The sequence below is a fragment of the Heterodontus francisci genome, chromosome 6 (genome assembly GCF_036365525.1).
Source record: "Heterodontus francisci isolate sHetFra1 chromosome 6, sHetFra1.hap1, whole genome shotgun sequence".
NCBI lineage: Eukaryota > Metazoa > Chordata > Chondrichthyes > Heterodontiformes > Heterodontidae > Heterodontus > Heterodontus francisci.
The window spans coordinates 21,002,137-21,020,438 of NC_090376.1; the positions used below are offsets into that span (position 1 = coordinate 21,002,137).

Consider the following 18,302-nt stretch of genomic DNA (forward strand, 5'->3'; position numbering starts at 1 on the left):
TGGAAAAAAACTGCCCCTCGACTCCCCTCTAATCCTTACAGCAATTAGTTTAAATCTATGCCTCCTGGTTATTGACCTCTCTGTGAACAGAATAATGTCTTTTTTTTATTCATTCATGGGATGTGGGCGTCGCTGGCTGGGCCAGCATTTATTGCCCATCCATAATTGCCCTTGAGAAGGTGGTGGTGAGCTGCCTTCTTGAACCGCTGCAGTCCATGTGAGGTAGGTACACCCACAGTGCTGTTAGGAAGGGAGTTGCAGGATTTTGACCCAGCAACAGTGAAGGAACGGCGATATAGTTCCAAGTCAGGATGGTGTGTGACTTGGAGGGGAACTTGCAGGTGGTGATGTTCCCATGCATCTGCTGCTCTTGTCCTTCGAGGTGGTAGAGGTCATGGGTTTGGAAGGTGTTGTCTAAGGAGCCTTTGTGCATTGCTGCAGTACATCTTGTAGATGGTACACACTGCTGTCACTGTGCGTCGATGGTGGAGGGAGTGAATGTTTGTGGATGGGGTGCCAATCAAGCGGGCTGCTTTGTTCCGGATGGTGTCGAGCTTCTTGAGTGTTGTTGGAGCTGTACCCATCCAGGCAAGTGGATTCAGCGATGGTAATGCCATCGAATGTCAAGGGGAGATGGTTAGATTCTCTCTTGTTGGAGATGGTCATTGTCTGGCACTTGTGTGGTGTAAATGTTACTTGCCACTTATTAGCCCAAGCCTGGATATTGTCCAGGTCTTGCTGCATTTCTACGGACTGCTTCATTATCTGAGGAGTCACGAATGGTGCTGAACATTATGAAATCATCAGCGAACATCCCCACTTATGACCTTATGATTGAAGGAAGGTCATTGATGAAGCAGCTGAAGATGGTTGGGCCTAGGACACTACCCTGAGGAACTCCTGCAGTGATGTCCTGGAGTTCTGACGATTGACTTCCAACAACCACAGCCATTTTCCTTTGCACTAGGTATGACTCCAACCAGCAGAGAGTTTTCCCCCTGATTCCCATTGACTCCAGTTTTGCTAGGGCTCCTTGATGCCATACTCTGTCAAATGCTGTCTTTATGTCCTTCCTATCCACTCTACCTAGGCTCTTCATAATTTTATACACCTCAATTAAATCTCCCCTTAGCCTCCTCTGTTCCAAAGAAATCAACCCCAGCCTATCCAATCTTTCCTCATAGCTAAAGTTCTCCATTTCTGGCAACATCCTCGTAAACCTCTTCTGTGCCCTGTCTAATGTGATCACATCCTTCCTGTAATGTAGTGACCAGAACTATATACAGTAGCTGCAGTCTAACTAGTGTTCTATACAGTTCTAGCATAACCTCCTTGCTCTTGTATTTTAGGCCTTGGCTTATAAAGGAAAGTATCCCCTATGCCGCCTTGACCTCCTTATCTGCTTACCTTTCGGGATCTTTAGACATACACTCCAAGGTCCCTCTGTCCCTTTTACACTTTTTAGAAACCTATCATTTATTGTGTATTCTCTTGCTTTGTTTGTCTTCCCCCCCACACTTCTAAAGATTGAATTTCATTTGCCATTTTTCTACTTGCCTGAGCAGTCCATTGATAGCTTCTGCAATCTGCAGCTTTCTTCCTCACGATCAAGTCATATAAATGTAATGCAAATGGATATCTGTATACTGTTAAATATACAGTTGTATACTGTATTGTACTGTTAAATGTTTCCTGATAAACTTCTTTGGTTTTGATTTGTCAAATATTGTGATTTTGTTTTGCTGTAATCATTCAATTAATATTTTAATATTTGTACCAGGTCCTAAAGACCTTCTATCAGATCGTTGCATTTTGTCATGCCCTTCAATGGATTTAGTTACCTGTCTATTGGATTTCCGATTAAGCTTTGCATCAAACAGAAGCATTGTGCCGCGTTTAGCTGCCTCTTTGGCAGCTTGTGCGCAGCTCAGTGCACTTGGTAAGTGATAAATGATTATGTAGTACAGAAACTGTTCATTCATCAGGTATTATGAAGACTGTGATGTATTAATAATCTTTTTGCTTTATATAAAAGCTGCCAGTCACAGGATGTGGGCCTTGCAAAGACTGCGCAAACTTTTGACAACCGAGTTTGGTCAGACGATAAATATCAATAGGCTTCTTGGAGACAGTGATGGAGAGTCACGATCTCTGGTATGGTCATAAACCATTTAAGAATGTATATTAAATATTATTTGCTCATTGTTGACTTAAATAAAATCTAGAAATGTGTGCTCACTTTGGAGAATAATTTTTTCTTTCAGAGCTTTACCGGGACTGCTTTAGCCGCATTAGTCAAAGGTCTTCCAGAAGCTTTACAGCGTCAGTATGAATATGAAGATCCCATAGTAAGAGGGGGAAAGCAGCTCCTTCACAGCCCATTCTTTAAGGTAATGGTGTTTTGTTTCTGTGTATGTAATTAACCACTTAGAATTGGAGAAGTTGGAAATTTAGATTTAAGTATTAATGCTTTCCTAACCTTTTCACACACATGTTCCTGTAATGACCTGGTAGATAAACGTACAAGCAGGAGGTCTTGAGTTTGATTCTTAGTCTGTGCTGAGTTAGCAGAACTCAGCTTGTAGCACCAGAAGCTGCTACAGTTAGCCTCAGCACCCCTATGGTAGGGAGAAAAAAAAACTCAAACTAGGGATTCCAGTCCTGATTGTTGTCCATTATCGTCAGCTTGAAAGTGAATTTGTGGAATGATGTGTCTCTTGTTTAATGGTGTTTTAGAGAGAGAGCATGATTTCAGTAGTGCAAGATTCCTGCTGAAAAATATTGCCACATTTCCTGATACAAACTGAAAATTATTAATATGTAATTGAAATGATTAAGTATAATTTCTTTAAAGTGGGCTTTGCCTTCTTTTAGCCACAATGCGTAATGCACCCTTTTTGAATAGAGCTTATGTGATAGCAGATGTTGACGTTGTTACGACCAACCACTCAAGTCAAAGCCCCCAATCAAAATATATGATTCTGATTGTGGTGGGTGAAACACATTGTTGATTCAGTCCCGTCCCTCCAGAGATCGCCTAACCTATCATTTTTAAACTTTCCAAACTAAAGAAAGACCCAGCCAAATTGTAATTCCTATTAACCCCCGAATGAGGCTAACCAAACCAGATGTCTTTAGATCAACAAATTAACTGTTTAATTAGAAAAACTAAATTCCTGAACACTACTAAGATATAAACAACATTTAAAATAGAAAAATTAGTGTCTTGCATATTTACACTGCTTCCAAAGTGGACTCTTTCAACGTGGACCATTCTAGGTTTGCTTGAAGCCCTTGCAGCCATCCGATAGGGAAAAAAGGTTCTTCAACATAGGATGGTCAGTAGTCGAATTCAGCAGTTGAATTGATGCTCTTCTTTTCCAGCGATGAATTTCAACAATTACAGTTCAGTAGTTAAAGGAATTTGGTTATTTTCTTTTAAGAAATTAATCTGTCTTGACATCAGAATTCTGAGAGCATAATAAATTGAGTTTAAATAAATTGAGACAGCGCTCCCATTTCCTTCAGTATATGCTGGTCCAGCTGTCTGTCTGTCTGTGTATCTCTGTTAACTGTGACTCAAAAGCCAGTTTTTCAGCTAATTTCAAACATCAATTGGCAACAATGTATCTCGTGTCCTTGGTCCTGAGTGGGTGTATCCTATGGCGACGCGAATATATCCTTTGACTCAGTCTCTGGAGCTTGTTGCCTTAAAGCAGTACTGATCCTGTTACAGCCTTAAAGGCACATTGCATACTTCCCGGAAAAAAAAAAAGCTACAGGATCATAACAACATGCAAATACTGTTTCTCTTCCCTTTTTAAAAAAAAAAAAAAGCCCTCCTGCTAGGTTCTTCTCTCAAATGTGCCATATTGTACTAGAACACAAGAAATAGGAACAGAAGTAGATCATATGACTCATTGAGCCTGCTCCGCCATTCAATACAATCATGGTTAATCTTGGGCTTCAACTCCACTTTCCCACCTACTTGCCATATCCCTTGATTCCCTGAGAAGCCAAAAATCTGTCTATCCCTATCTTAAATGTATTCATCAGTGGAGCATCCACAACCCTCTGGGGCAGAGAATTCCAAAGATTCACAGCCCTTGGAGTGAAGTAATTTCTCCTCATCTCAGTTCTAAATGATCGGCCCCTTATCCTGAGACTGTGCCCCTGTGTTTTAGATTTCCCTACCAGCAAAAACAATCTCTTGGTGTCTACCCTATCCAGCCCTTTCAGAATCTTGTATGTTTCTGTGAGATCACCTCTTCATTCTTCTAAACTCCAGAGAGTATAGGCCCAATTTACTCAGTCTCTCATCATAGGACAATCCCCTCATTCCAGGGACCAATTTAGTGGACCTTCGTTGTACTCCCTCCAATGCAAGTATATCCTTTCTTAAATGTGGGAACCAACACTGCACACAGTACTCCAGATGTGGTCTCACCAAAATCCTGTACAATTGTAGCAAGACTTCTTTATTCCTGTACTCTGATCCCCTTGCAATAAAGGCCAACATGTCATTTTTCTTCCTAATTGCTTGCTGTGCCTGCATGCTAAATTTTCTGCGTTCCTTGTTCAAACAGACTTGGCTGTGCTTGTACATCAACATGGACAAGTTTCACATCTTTTTAAAAAAAAAAAAAAATTGCTTTTCTATTCTTACGACCAAGTGAATAACTTCACACTTCTGACATTATACTCCATCTGCCATCTTGTTGCCCACTCACTTAACCTGTCTGTACCTTTCTGCAGCCTCTTGTGACCTCCCCACAGCTTACCTTTCCACCTACCTTTGTATCATCAGCAAACGTAGATACATTACTCTTTGTCTCTTCATCTGTGTCATTAATGTAGATCGTAAATAGCTGAGGACCCAGCACTGATCCTTGCTGCACTCCATTATTCACTGCCTGCCAACTTGAAAATGTCCCTTTTATGCCCACTCTTCCTGTCCGTTAACCAATCCACTATCCATTCTAATATATTACCCCCAACTCCATGAGCCCTTATCTTGCCTATTAACCTTTTGTGTGGCACCTTATCGAATGCCTTTTGGAAATCCAGGTATACTACATCTTTTGGTTTCCTCTTTATCTACCCTACTAGTTTCATCCTCAAAAACTCTTAATAAATTTGTCAAACAGGATTTCCCTTTAGTAAAACCATGCTGACTTGTTCTAATCATACTGTGCTTTCCTAAGTGCATTGTTAAGACTTCCTTAATAATAGATTCCAGCACTTTCCCAGCAACTGATGTTAGGCTAACTGGCCTGTAGTTCACTGTTATCTCTCTCGCTCCTTTCTTGAAAAGCGGTGTAACATTTGCCAACTTCCAATCTGGTGGAACCGTTCCCAAATCTAAGGAATTTTAGAATTATGACCAAACAAATGGGCGAGCTCCCTTTTGTGCGCCAATTCTGTTTTTTAACCTTCTACTTGGCAGTTTTTGAGAGTGCTAATTTTTCAAACTAATTTCTCCCTTTGATTTTTGCTTGCAGTTGGTCAGCCTGCCACCCCACCCACCAGACTTAATAGTTTTCTATTGATGGCCTGGCTGCGATTGTGAAGAAGGAAGATCAGGCCCACAAACCAGCATCCTTCCTTCAGTGATGCAGGGCATTGATGCAACTGAGGCACTAAGCTTCCATATTGCATAGATTTCTAATAATACTTTAACTCCCTATGGACTTTGAACCGTAAAAATTTACAACATGGATAGAGGCCAATCAGCCCATCACGTCTTTTCTGTCTCTTTGCTAAAGCCATTCAAAACTAATCCCACTGCCTCGCTTTCTCCCCGTAGCTGTGAGCTCAAATATTTATCCAGTTTTCCCTTTTTTTAAAAATAAAAGCAAAGATCTCTGTCTCAACCACTTCCTGTAGAAAAACATTCCATATGTTCAACAACCCTCAGTTTAAAGAGTTATTTTTCCTAAACTCTCTCCTTACTCTCTTGGGTTTATTTTAAATTTGATTATTTTTGAACTGTTGATCCCTCATCTCTGACTCCCCAACCATAAGAAAGTATTTCCATATTCACTTTATGAAAACCCTTCACAATTTTAGAAGCATCTGTTACATTTTCTCATAGCTTTCTCTGCTCCAGTAGAACAAATTGCAGTATCTCAAGTCTTTCCTCAAAACTATAGTTTCCCATTCTTTGCATCATGTGTCTGAATCTAAGCTGAATGTTCCATCTGGTTTTAACATCCTTTCTATAATGGGGTCCACACAGTACTCTAGCTGTGGCCTAAGTAATGTTTTGTGTAGATTCATCAGTACTTTTTGGACTCTGAGAACTAGTTTATAAAGCCCAGAATTCTATTGGCCTTTTTCTGGTTCTATCTACCAAATATGTTGGTAATTTTACTTCTGAAGAAGTTGACTGCATTTTATTTATTTTCTGAAAGTACTTTAATAGAAATAATTCTATGGCAATATTTCTTTATACAATTTATTTCATTAAGGAAATATCAATCAAATGATAACGTATTCATAATTTGTGTCCTGGACACTATTTATCCTTCAACAAATATCACTAAATTAGATTATTTGGTCATTTCAAATTACTGTTTGCGGGAGCTTATTGTGTGCAAATTGGCTGCAGCATTTCTAACACTATACAGTGACTACACTTCACAAGTATTTCATTTGCTATAGAGCACTTTGCAATGTCCTGAGGTCATGAAAAGAGCTTTCCAATTGCAAGTTCTTCCTTTCTTCTTTCTAAATTGTTCTTCCGAGGTCCCTACGACAAAATCCATTGTGTGGAGACAATAGAATGCTACACTTCAACTATTTATTAAAAAACTGTTTGTTAGCATACAACATTCTTGACAAGATTAGTCTCATGAAAATAAAACTCAACTCTTTACTTTTGCCACTTGTTCAGCAGTTGAAATTCCGAAACTATTTATTGGAGCTACATTGACCAGCCAGCTGTTGAATGGGCATAGTTGGGAAGGATTGCTATTAACCCATGAAAAACTAAGAAAAGTCAGCTAGGTGCCTGCCAGTGATGATGATATTATTGATGGCTTCACACCGTAAATGTTTTGATTGCCAGTGGTGAGATTATAAATCAGAGCATGACAGCCCCCCACTTTACTTTCATTTTTAGTCATTTTTAGTTATTTTTTCTTCCTTTTTTTTTTGCATTCCTTTTTACATTTTTTACAATCTTTTTTTGCATTTATTTCATTTCATCTTAGTTTGTTCAGTTTGCTTACCCACTGTTTTTTTCAGGTTGTTTTTCTTCAGGTTTGCACTTGCTGATGTTCAATATTCAGTATATTCATACCTAATCTGTACTAATGCTTTGTCTTTCAACACACCATTAACATATTGTTTGCCTTTGCTCCGTGACCTTTTGGTCAGCTATGTGGCCTGGTCCAATCTGCACCTTCTCCTTTGTTATCTCTTGCCCAACCCCCACCTCACTTGTTTATAATCTGTGACTTTTCTAATATTTGTCAGTTCCGAAGAAGGGTCACTGACCCGAAACGTTAACTCTGCTTCTCTTTCCACAGATGCTGCCAGACCTGCTGAGTGAATCCAGCATTTCTTGTTTTTGTTTCAGATTTCCAGCATCCGCAGTATTTTGCTTTTATTGTATTGTGAGAGATTATATACCATGGTTGCAAGATTTACCTTGCTCATTAGAAGCATCAAACAAACTTTTAAATTTGTCTAGGGAGGGAGAATAGGCACAAGAGCTTGACAACAATATTTTTGCTATGGCATATGATCTTGAATCTCATTGCTGGCAGTCAAACTGGTTACAATGTGACATTACCACAATTGTACTGGTAGGGCTGACGAGTGATACGTTTTGAGGTTGAAGTTATAAAATGATGGGCTGGATTTTGTTTTCCCCCAGGCATAGAGTTCTGTGTCGGGGGTGGGGAGCTTGAAGATGGCTCCGGATGAGGCCCGCTACGAACCTCGATGCTGTGAGGGCCCGGCCCGATCCTCCCAGCAGCGGTGAGGCTCCGTGGTGCCCTCCCCGCCGCTGCTGGGTAACAGGACCTCAATTAAAAAATTCAAATCAATAAAATGAATACATTTAAATAGACTTCCCTGCGATCTTGAGGGCCCACTGTGATCTTCAGTGCAGCAGCCGGCACTCCTGAAGCTTCAAATCTCTGTCCGGGGAAACGCAGTGCCACGCGGGTGGGGAGGGGGGAGGAGGTAAAATTTTCAGTTTTGTGGGGTGCTGGTGAGGAATGGGGTCAAATAAATGTAATGGGTATAGGGGATGGTGGGAAGGGTTGACCTTTAAACTTTGTGCAGTTTGGGGAGGGAAAGGTCAGATGTAAAAGGTAAATGTTTTAGGAGGGATAGGGCAAATAGTTACTGTAATTGTTATTAGGGGCAGGGAAAGGGGCGTTATAAATTTATTTATTTAATTTTGTGGGGTTACTTCTTTTAAAAAATTTAAATGTGCCGGCAGGGCTGGCTGCCCTTTAAAATGGTGCCAGCACCTGCACGTAGGTGGCTGACGTCATTGCCTGGATATGCCCCCTTTGCGTGTTTGAAGGGAGGGTGTAGGCTTCCCTGGCCATTTAAATGAGCTGCCACTCTGGAGATTACAGCAGCTCTTTGGTGTGCGGGCCACCGTTTTTTGAGCTCGCCATCCAACCCTATGAACCTATAAATGAGCAAGGGTTTGCAAAACGTATCTTCGCGAAGTGAGTACCCCTTTTTAACAAATTGTAAGTATTGAGTGTTAGAGACAACTGTCCAGCAACATTGTATTTAGACACAAATCATTTATGCAAACGTAGAGTTGAGTTTTATTTTCATAGGACTGTAATCCTGTCAAGAACGTTGGGTACTAATAAGCATTTTTTTTAATAAACAGATGAAGTGTAACATTATTGTCTCCACATAATGGACTTTGTCCTAGGGAGCTCATAAGAACAATTTAGAAAGAAGAAAGGAAGAACTTGCAATTGTAAAGCTCTTTTCATGACCTCAGGGCATCCCAAAGTGCTTTATACCCAAAGAAATACTGTGAAGTCACTGTTTAATGTCAGAAATGCGGCAGCCGATTTGCACACACCAAGCTCCCACAAACAGCAATTTGATCATCAAATAATCTAATTTGGTGATGTTGAGGGACAAATAATGGCCAGGACGCAAATTATGATTAGATTATCATTTGATTGATGTTTCCTTACTAGAAGTAATTTTTTTAATGAAATTTTGTCACAGAATTATTTCCATTCAGGAACTTTTAGAAAATACATTCTGAAAATATTATTTATTATGCCAGTTCTCTCCTCAGCATTGCCTCTTTGTTGGAATTCAGTTCTACAGGTGGATGGAGCTCTCTGAAATGTTGCTCCTGTGCCTGTTCTTATGTGTCATTTATGGCAAATTATTTTATTGTGGAAAGCAGCTCAATCCTGACCTCACCTGATATCCAATTTTTGTCTAAAGAAATAAGTGTAAAGAAACCTTTACTTAAGCAGTACTTTATGTTTTTGCAGGTTTTAGTTGCTCTGGCATGTGATTTAGAGCTTGATACTCTACCTTGCTGTGCTGAGACACACAAATGGGCTTGGTTTAGAAGATACTGCATGGCCTTGAGAGTTGCTGTGGCTCTAGATAAGAGAACGCCATTGCCACGGCAGTTTCCTGATGAGGTAATAAATATTAAGAATGCTTATGTAAACCCCAGTCCCTGCCTATTGCTAGTGAACACTCAAACACATTATTTTCCCAACCTTTGTTCCTAATTTCATAGGCAGTTCTACGTTAACTATCTGTGCACTACTCACTCTTGGGAACTAACTTGTTGCCTTCGAACCTCTCAAAATCAGCAGATTTTTAATGCATCCTAGATTTCCTCATTAGATTAGATTTCTAACCATTGACAGGGTGGAAAGTCTGGCCCTTAACACTTTCTGATCAAAAGTATGGTAATTTCCTGACCCAATAGTCTGTCCACCTTTTGATTGCTACAATAAGCGGTATTAAAAGAAAATGGGCTGTTGTTTTTCTTTTGTACAAGATTTACTGCAGATGGGAAGGCTGTTGGATCATCTTAATTCACCCATCTAGGAAGTCCCTCGTGAAAATTTATGTACAGGTTGTCTTAATGTAATTTGTGGATTATACCAAATAGGATAAACAATAGCTGATTCCTTCATTATGGGTTGCATTGGGTTGATATGGAGTCATATAAGGATGGAATTTATTTTTTACCTGTACAGAAATATTCTAATAAGTGTGTTAATCATATATTTACCAAGTTGTATTCTATGATTTTAGACCATTGCATCCATATTTTCTAGTGGATTTGTCAATTTTTAGTTATTGATGGAAGTATGGGAAATGTTCATACTGATGTTCGTATTCCCTTTACTCCACCAGTATACAAAAATGTTTAATAAACTTTTATTTGGCTAGTCAAACCTGTACATAGCTGGTAAATGAGTGTTCTTAATTATTTCAGTTTTTAGCTGTTTTGGTCATACTCCTACTGAAGTACAACATTGGAAATGGTTTAAGAATTTAATTTCAGATTCCTATATTGTGCTTTGCATTCTGGTACAGGTGGCAAAAAAAATCCGTGAACTAATGATTGATAATGAAAATCTGGACGTTCTTCATGAGAACCACGACCTGTTCAGAAGAGAGCAAGATGAGCAACTTGTCCAATGGATAAACAGGTACTGAGTCTATATATGATTATTTAATTACATATAGATATATTCATTTAGTAAAGTTACTATTACTTTATTTTGTCAAAATGTATTAATGCCATATATATTAGTATAAACTATTTTAAAGGAATTTTTTTTCTGATTATGTTCCTAATGTCTTTGACACGATATCAAGAATAGTAATGAACAATTTGACCCACGATAGCACTCTTACTGAAATTATTTTCCCTTCTCTGTAGAGTGAAATCTAATAATGCCAGCACGTAGTTTAGCGCTTTCTCCTCTGCCTTTCCCATTTTCTCCATGCTTCATGCCAGATCAAAAGCCTGACAATGACCTACTCCCCAAGTTCTATCCTTAGAACCACTAGCACCAGAGTCCTGGGATAACACTTCCTGTATTGTGCAGTAGAGAAACAGTTGATCTCCCAATGATGGCATTGATGAAATCACCAAATCACTGTAGGTGATCATTAGCAGAAGTCTAGCAGCCATCATGCCTTGGCACCAAGTGTGAAGAATCCAAATTACATTGATTTTTTTACTGGGATATTTATGGACTGAGTGATAGTTGGGGAAAACTTTGCAGTTCTTGAATCTCTTTACCCATGAAACTGAGTGAGAAAGATTAGAGAAAATGGATATGTACTTCAAATTTATTTTTGTTTAACAGGCGGTCTGATGATTGGACCCTTTCTGCTGGTGGAAGTGGAACTATTTATGGCTGGGGGCACAACCACAGAGGTCAGCTGGGAGGTATAGAAGGTGCGAAAGTTAAAGTTCCAACGCCATGTGAGGCGTTAGCAACCTTAAGACCTGTGCAGCTTATTGGTGGAGAACAGACGTTGTTTGCAGTAACAGCAGACGGAAAGGTGAATGTTCAAATGTCCTTTGTTAATACTGTATCTTATTTTGAAGAATGTATGTATTATCAGTTCATTTCTTTGAAGTACAGTAGTGTAAATCATCAAAAATAATGGCTAAAGTGAAACCTAATAAATATATTTTGACTTTATTAGTAGCCAAGTGGCATTGTTTAAACTATTTTGCAGAGTCTTCAATAATTGACTAGTGAAGAATTGGAATGAATATGGCTGTGAGGCAATAAAAATACATTGCATGAATAATTCTGATTCTTACTATATTCTGTTAGTTGTATGCCACTGGATACGGAGCTGGTGGAAGACTGGGGATTGGAGGAACAGAGTCTGTCTCTACCCCGAATTTGCTGGAATCCATTCAACATGTTTTTGTAAAGAAGGTGGCAGTGAATTCAGGAGGCAAACACTGCCTTGCCTTGTCATCTGAAGGAGAAGTCTACTCTTGGGGTGAGGCAGAAGATGGCAAGCTGGGGCATGGCAATAGGAGGTAAGAGAGAACATTCTTGGGGGGAAATTCATTTGTGTTGCGTCACTTCCAGCCCCAATATTCGATTACATCAATGAAGAAAGCCATGCAGGTCACAGTCCACGGCACTGCCTACCCTGGTGAATTGATGTAGATCTGCATAGCACCACTAGAAATGGCACTATGCGATTAAATTTCTCCCCTTCTATTTTATTGAAGTGCAACACAGAATTTTTTTTTTTAAATAGGTAACTGACGGGGTGAATGAGGGCATTGCGGTTGATATGGGCTTCAAAATACATTTGATAAAAGTACCACACATTAGGTTTATTGGCAAAATGGAAACCCACGGGGTAAAAGGGAAAAAAGCCATTTACCGCAACTCTCTTTTCAATTCCTTAGCCAATTTTGTATTGATGATGCTGCTGTGTCTGCCCATTATACCAGTCTGTCTTTATCCTCTTGAAGTCTATTACTATCTTCCTGACTGTTAACCACACTTCCAGATTTTGTGTCATCTGCAGATATTGAAAGTGTGCTCTGCATCCCCCAGTCCCAAATTATGTATGTATGTATGGCTTTTTTTTCAGACTGGAGGCAAGTATACAGTGGAGTTCCCTAAGCTTTAGTAGTGAAACTGCTTCTTTTGATATACTTTAATGCCTTGGACTTGGGGGTACAGGGCACAGTCTCGAAATTTGCAGATGACATAAAACTTGGAAGTGTAGTAAACAATGATGAAGGTAGTATTAGACTTCAAGAGAATACAGACAGGCTGGTGGGATAAGTGGGCACATAGCAGATGAAATTCAGTGCAGAAAATTGTGAGGTGATGCACTTTGGTAGGAAGAATGAGGAGCTAAATGGTACAATTCTAAAGGTAATACCAACAGAGGAATCATAGAAAGTTTACGGCACAGAAAGAGGCCACATGGCCCATCATGTCCGCGCCGGCTGGGGAGTCCTGGGAGTGTTTGTGCACAAATCATTGAAGGTGGCAGGACAGGTTAACAAAGCAGTTAATAAAGCATACAGGATCCTGGGATTTATAAATAGAGGCATTGAGTACAAAAGTCAAGAAGTTATTCTGAAACTATAAAATACTAGTTCAGGCTCAGCTGGTGCATTGTGGCCAATTCTGAGCACTGCACTGTAGGAAGAACGTGAAGGCTTTGGAGAAGGTACAGTCGAGATTTGCTAAATAATTCCAGGGATGAAGGATTACAGTTGTGAGGATAGACTGGAGAAACCGGGGTGGTGGTTGTTCGAGCTAAGAGGAGATTTGATAGAGGGTGTTTGAAATCGCAAAGAGTTTAGATTGGAAATCCTTTCTCTTTACTTACTCATTCACTGAAGGGTCGATAATTAGGGGTCACAAATTTAAGATGATTGGCCAAAGAACCAGAGGATGATGAATGCAGATTCAATAATATCCTTCAAAAAAGAATTGAAGGAATACTTGAAGCAGAAAAATGCAGGGATAAAGGGAAATGGAAATTATTGCTAAAGCGATAGAATATAAAAGTAGGTAAGTGTTGCTGCAACTGTACAAAGCATTAGTGAGACTGCACCTGGAGTATCGCGTACAGTTTTGGTCCCCTTACTTGAGGAGGGATGTAGTTGTATTGGAGGCAGCTCAGAGGAGGTTCACTGGATTGATTCCAGAGATCAGGGGTTTGTCTTAAGAGAAATTGAGCAGTTTAGGCCTTTACTCTCTGGAGTTTAGAAGAATGAGAGGAGATCAAATTGAGATATATAAGATGATTAAGGGGATTGACAAAGTAGACGTAGAGAGGATGTTTCCTCTAGTGGGGCAATCTAGAATGAGAGGTCATAATTTTAGGATAAGAGGTAGCAAATTTAAAACTGAGTTGAGGAGAAATTACTTCTTTCAAAGGGTCGTGAATCTGTGGAATTCACTACCCCGGAGTGCGATGGATGCCGGGACATTGAGTAAATTTAAGGAGGAGGTAGATAGATTTTTAATTAGTAAAGGGTTGAAGGGTTATGGAGAACGGGCAGGAAAGTGGAGTCGAGGCTGAGATGAGATCAGCCATGATCGTATTGAATGGCGGAACAGGCTCGAGGGGCTGAATTGCCTACTCCTGCTCCTAGTTCTTATGTTCTTATGAAAGAGACTCACTAGATTGTTCTTTGAAAGAGCCGGTGCCAACTTGATTGGCTGAATGGCCTTCTGTGATGTACTACTCTATAAATGTATTTTGCCTCTGAGGGAACTGGAAAGCACTTATCTCCCCAAAAAAGTCTCACTGTCAAACCCAAATATCAATGGATTTATTTGTGGCCTTGGTTCAGGCAAGGAGAAGACTGGACAATCTCCACAGTAATACATAAAATACTTGGTTTGTGTCTCCAATGCTCAGTGCTAATTGCCTTAATTTGAGTCATGATCTGATTTGAGCATTGTGAGTGTAATATGGGTATAACAATCTTGTGCATCTTTTCTAGAAGCTGTATCTAATTGCTTCTTCCTGTTAACTCTCTTTCCTCTAAAACAGGCTTTTTAAAAATACATTATTTTCCCCTACATTTCCCTTCTAAGCTAGCTGTTGCCATGCAAATTCCAGTTAGCCAAGTGAGCCAGTCTAATTAGAACACTTTTCACTGTAGCCACTGTATGTAATGCTGCATGGTTGGCTGATAACAGTTACAATTCTAGTTCACACCAAAATCTAACCCCTTATTTCCATGATGTGTTACATCACATATTCCAGCTGACTAAAATTGATAGTTTTGGCTGATAGCTCAAGCTTTCAACTTTTTGATCTTTGTGGTTGGGAGAAGCATTTCTAAGTGAGCATTTTAATCTAATTTCAAGTAACATTTTGAGAAACTGTGGAAAAGACATGTATTTCCTTTGATTTTGGCCTTTTGGCTCTTGCAGTCCTTGTGACCGCCCTCGTGTTATTGAATCATTGCGTGGTATTGAAGTGATTGACGTTGCTGCCGGAGGAGCACATAGTGCTTGCATTACTGCAGCAGGAGAGCTTTACACTTGGGGCAAAGGCAGATATGGAAGACTGGGACATGGGGACAGTGAAGATCAGTTGAAACCAAAGTTGGTGAGTACTGTTACGTACTACTGATTGAAACCTAAAACAGTGTTGCAGTGTTAATCTTGAAAGTAAATTCATGTTCCTATTTTTTTGTATGCATTTATTGACCTAAAATGCAAAACTCTTTTGGCTGGATTTTGTATTCCCGGCGGTGGGTGCGGAATATGGCTGCTATCCGCCACTGGACCCGCGCAGACTCGATTATGCGGTGGGCAACCGTTTAATATATTCACGGCAGCGCCCCCCCCCCCCCGAACCACATGGTGGGAGTTTCCTCGGTGATGTTCACAGCATCACCTGTTGAAGGAGCAGGTGTTGGTGCCATTTTAAAAGGCTGCCAGCCCTGCAAACAGTACAACGTAAAACAAAGTTCATCCCTTCTTCCACCCCCCCACCCCGCCCCACACCCATCAGAGTGCAGAGTTCACCCCCTTCTCTCTGGCCCCCCCCCCCCAAACCCACCAGACTGCACAGTTCACCCCCTTCCCACCCCCACCCATCAGAATGCAGAGTTCACCCTCTCCCCCACCCCACCCATCAGAATGCCGAGTTCACCGCTTCCCCACCTCGGTGGCGCCAGCTTTCGGGAACTAAAGGTAAGATCTCAGTGGTTTATATTTTAATTCATGCAAATGTAAGTAACTAAAAGTAAAGGGAAAGGTCTGCAGTTTTTTTAATAGAGTAGGTAGTTTTTTTTAGGGAATCAAGGTCCCTAGTGTAAATAATCTAATTTTTGGGTAATTTAAGGGGATAAATTAAGGGTAAGTCATGGCAGGGCAGCTCGGCAGAGTGGAATGCACCTCCTGTGCAATGTGGGAAGTCAGGGACACTCCCAATGTCCAGGGCGAACATGTGTGCAGGAAGTGTCTCTAGCTGCAGCTACTCGAAATCCGCGTTTCGGATCTGGAGCAGCGGCTGGAGACACTGTAGAACAGCTGCGAGGCTGAGATCATCGTGGATAGCACGTGCAGGGAGGTGGTCACACTGCAGGTAAAGACTGCTCAGGCAGAAAGGGAATGGGTGACTGCCAGGCAGAGTAGAAGAACGAGGCAGGTAGTGCAGGAGTCCCCTGGGTCCATCTCCCTATCTAACAGATTTTCCACTTTGGATACTGTTGGTGGAGATAGCTTCTTAGGGGAATGCAGCAAGAGCCAAGTCTGTGGCACCACGGGTGGCTCAGCTGCACAGGAGATGTGGAAAAGAAGTGGAAGAGCTATAGTGATAGGGGATTCTATCGTAAGGGGTACAGATAGGCGTTTCTGTGGCCGCAAACTTGACTCCAGGATGGTGTGTTGCCTCCCTGGTGCCAGGGTCAAGGATGTCATGGAGCGGCTGCAGGAGGAGGGTGAACAGTCAGAGGTCATGGTACACATTGGTACCAACGACATAGATAGAAAGAGGGATGAGGTCCTGCAACAAGAATTTAGGGAGCTCGGTAGCAGTTTAAAAAGCAGGACCTCAAAGGTTGTAATCTTTGGATGACTCCAGGTGCCACCTGCTAGTGAGTATAGGAATAGGAGAATAGAGCACATGAATGGCTGAGGAGATGGTGCAGGAGGGAGGGCTTTAGTTTCCTGGATTACTGGGTCTGTTTCTGGCAAAGGTGGGACCTGTACAAGTTGGACAGGTTGCACCTGAACCGGAACGGGACCAACATCCTTGCTGGGAGGTTTGCTCGTGCTGTTGGGGAGGAGGGGTTAAACTAATTTGGCAGACGGATGGGATACAGAGTGGTGGTACAGTAGGGGGTGATGCACAATCAAATATAAAAGAGCAACTGAGTCAGTCTGGAAGGCAGAGCAAATATAGACCTGTTAAGGCACAAGTGAAAAATGCAAGGCTGGATTGCATCTATTTTAATGTAAGGAATCTTACCAGTAAGGCAGATGAATTGAGGGTGATGATTAGCACATGGGATTATGATATTATTGCTATCACAGAGACATGGTTGAGGGAGGGGCAAGACTGGCAGCTCAATTTCCAGGGTATAGAATCTGCAGGCAAGACGGGGGGGGGGATAAAAGAGGAGGTGGCATTGCACTGTTGATCAAGGAGTCAATTACTGTCATAAGGAGAGATGATATCTTAGAAGGTTCCTCAAATGAGGTCATATGGGAAGAAATTAAAAACAAAAAGGGGGCAATCACTTGGCTGGGAGTGTACTACAGGCCTCCAAACAGTCAGGGAGAAAAAGAGGAGCGGATATGTAAGCAAATCTCAGCGGTCTAAAAATAATAGGGTAATGATAGTAGGGGATTTCAACTTCCCCAATATCAACTGGGATAGTCGAGTGCAAAAGACTCAAAGGGGGCAGAATTCTAAAATACATACAGGAGAGCTTTTTGAGCCAGTACGTAGAAAATCCTACAAGAGAAGGGGCAGTACTGGACCTAATCCTAGGGAATGAAGCTGGACAGGTGGTAGAAGTGTCAGTGGGGGAGCATTTTGGGGATAGTGAACCATAACTCTAAGATTTAAGGTAGTTATGGAAAAGGACAAAGATGGACCAGATCTCAATTACTGAATCGGGGGAAGGCCGATTTCAATTTGATAAAACAGGATCTGGCCAAAGTGGACTGGGAGCAGCTACTTGTAGGAACGTCTACATCAGACCAGTGGGAGTCATTCAAAGAGGAAATAGTGAGAGTTCAGAGCCATCATGTACCCATTAAGGTGAAGGGTAGGACCAAAAAGTCCAGGAAACCCTGGATGTCAAGGGATATAGAGTATTGGATCAGGGGAAAAAAAGGAGGCTTATGGCAGATTCAGAGTGCTGAAAACAGCGGAGGCACTAGAGTATAGAAAGTGTGTGTGTGGGGGTGGGGGGTACTTAAAGTAATTAGGAGAGCGAAGAGGGGACATGAAAAAACGCTGGCGGGCAAGATAAACATAGAACAGTACAGCAAAGTACAGGCCCTTCGGCCCACGATGTTGTGCCGAACCTTTAACCTACTCTCGGATCAAACTACCTACATACCCTTCATACTACTATCATCCATGTACCTATCCAAGAGTCGCTTAAATGTCCCTAATGTATCTGCTTCTACTACCACCGCTGGCAGTGCATTCCACGCACCCACCACTCTCTGTGTAAAGAACCTACCTCTGACATCTCCCCGAAACCTTCCTCCAATCACCTTAAAATTATGCCCCCTGGTGATAGCCCTTTCCGCCCTGGGAAAAAGTCTCTGGCTATCCACTCT

At 41.2% G+C, this 18,302-nt stretch overlaps 1 protein-coding gene across 8 annotated transcripts in view; it reads left to right on the forward strand.

Annotated features, from left to right (window-relative positions):
• Nucleotides 1-18,302, forward strand: part of herc2 (HECT and RLD domain containing E3 ubiquitin protein ligase 2) — a 236,757-nt gene that overhangs the window by 184,185 nt on the left and 34,270 nt on the right. For all 8 annotated transcript variants that reach the window (XM_068033261.1, XM_068033264.1, XM_068033263.1 and 5 more), the window contains 8 exons: nt 1,781-1,939; nt 2,036-2,154; nt 2,265-2,390; nt 9,498-9,653; nt 10,567-10,682; nt 11,349-11,547; nt 11,829-12,043; nt 14,928-15,105. In XM_068033261.1, coding sequence (XP_067889362.1) covers nt 1,781-1,939; nt 2,036-2,154; nt 2,265-2,390; nt 9,498-9,653; nt 10,567-10,682; nt 11,349-11,547; nt 11,829-12,043; nt 14,928-15,105 — 1,268 coding nt within the window. The remainder of the gene's footprint in view (nt 1-1,780; nt 1,940-2,035; nt 2,155-2,264; nt 2,391-9,497; nt 9,654-10,566; nt 10,683-11,348; nt 11,548-11,828; nt 12,044-14,927; nt 15,106-18,302) is intronic.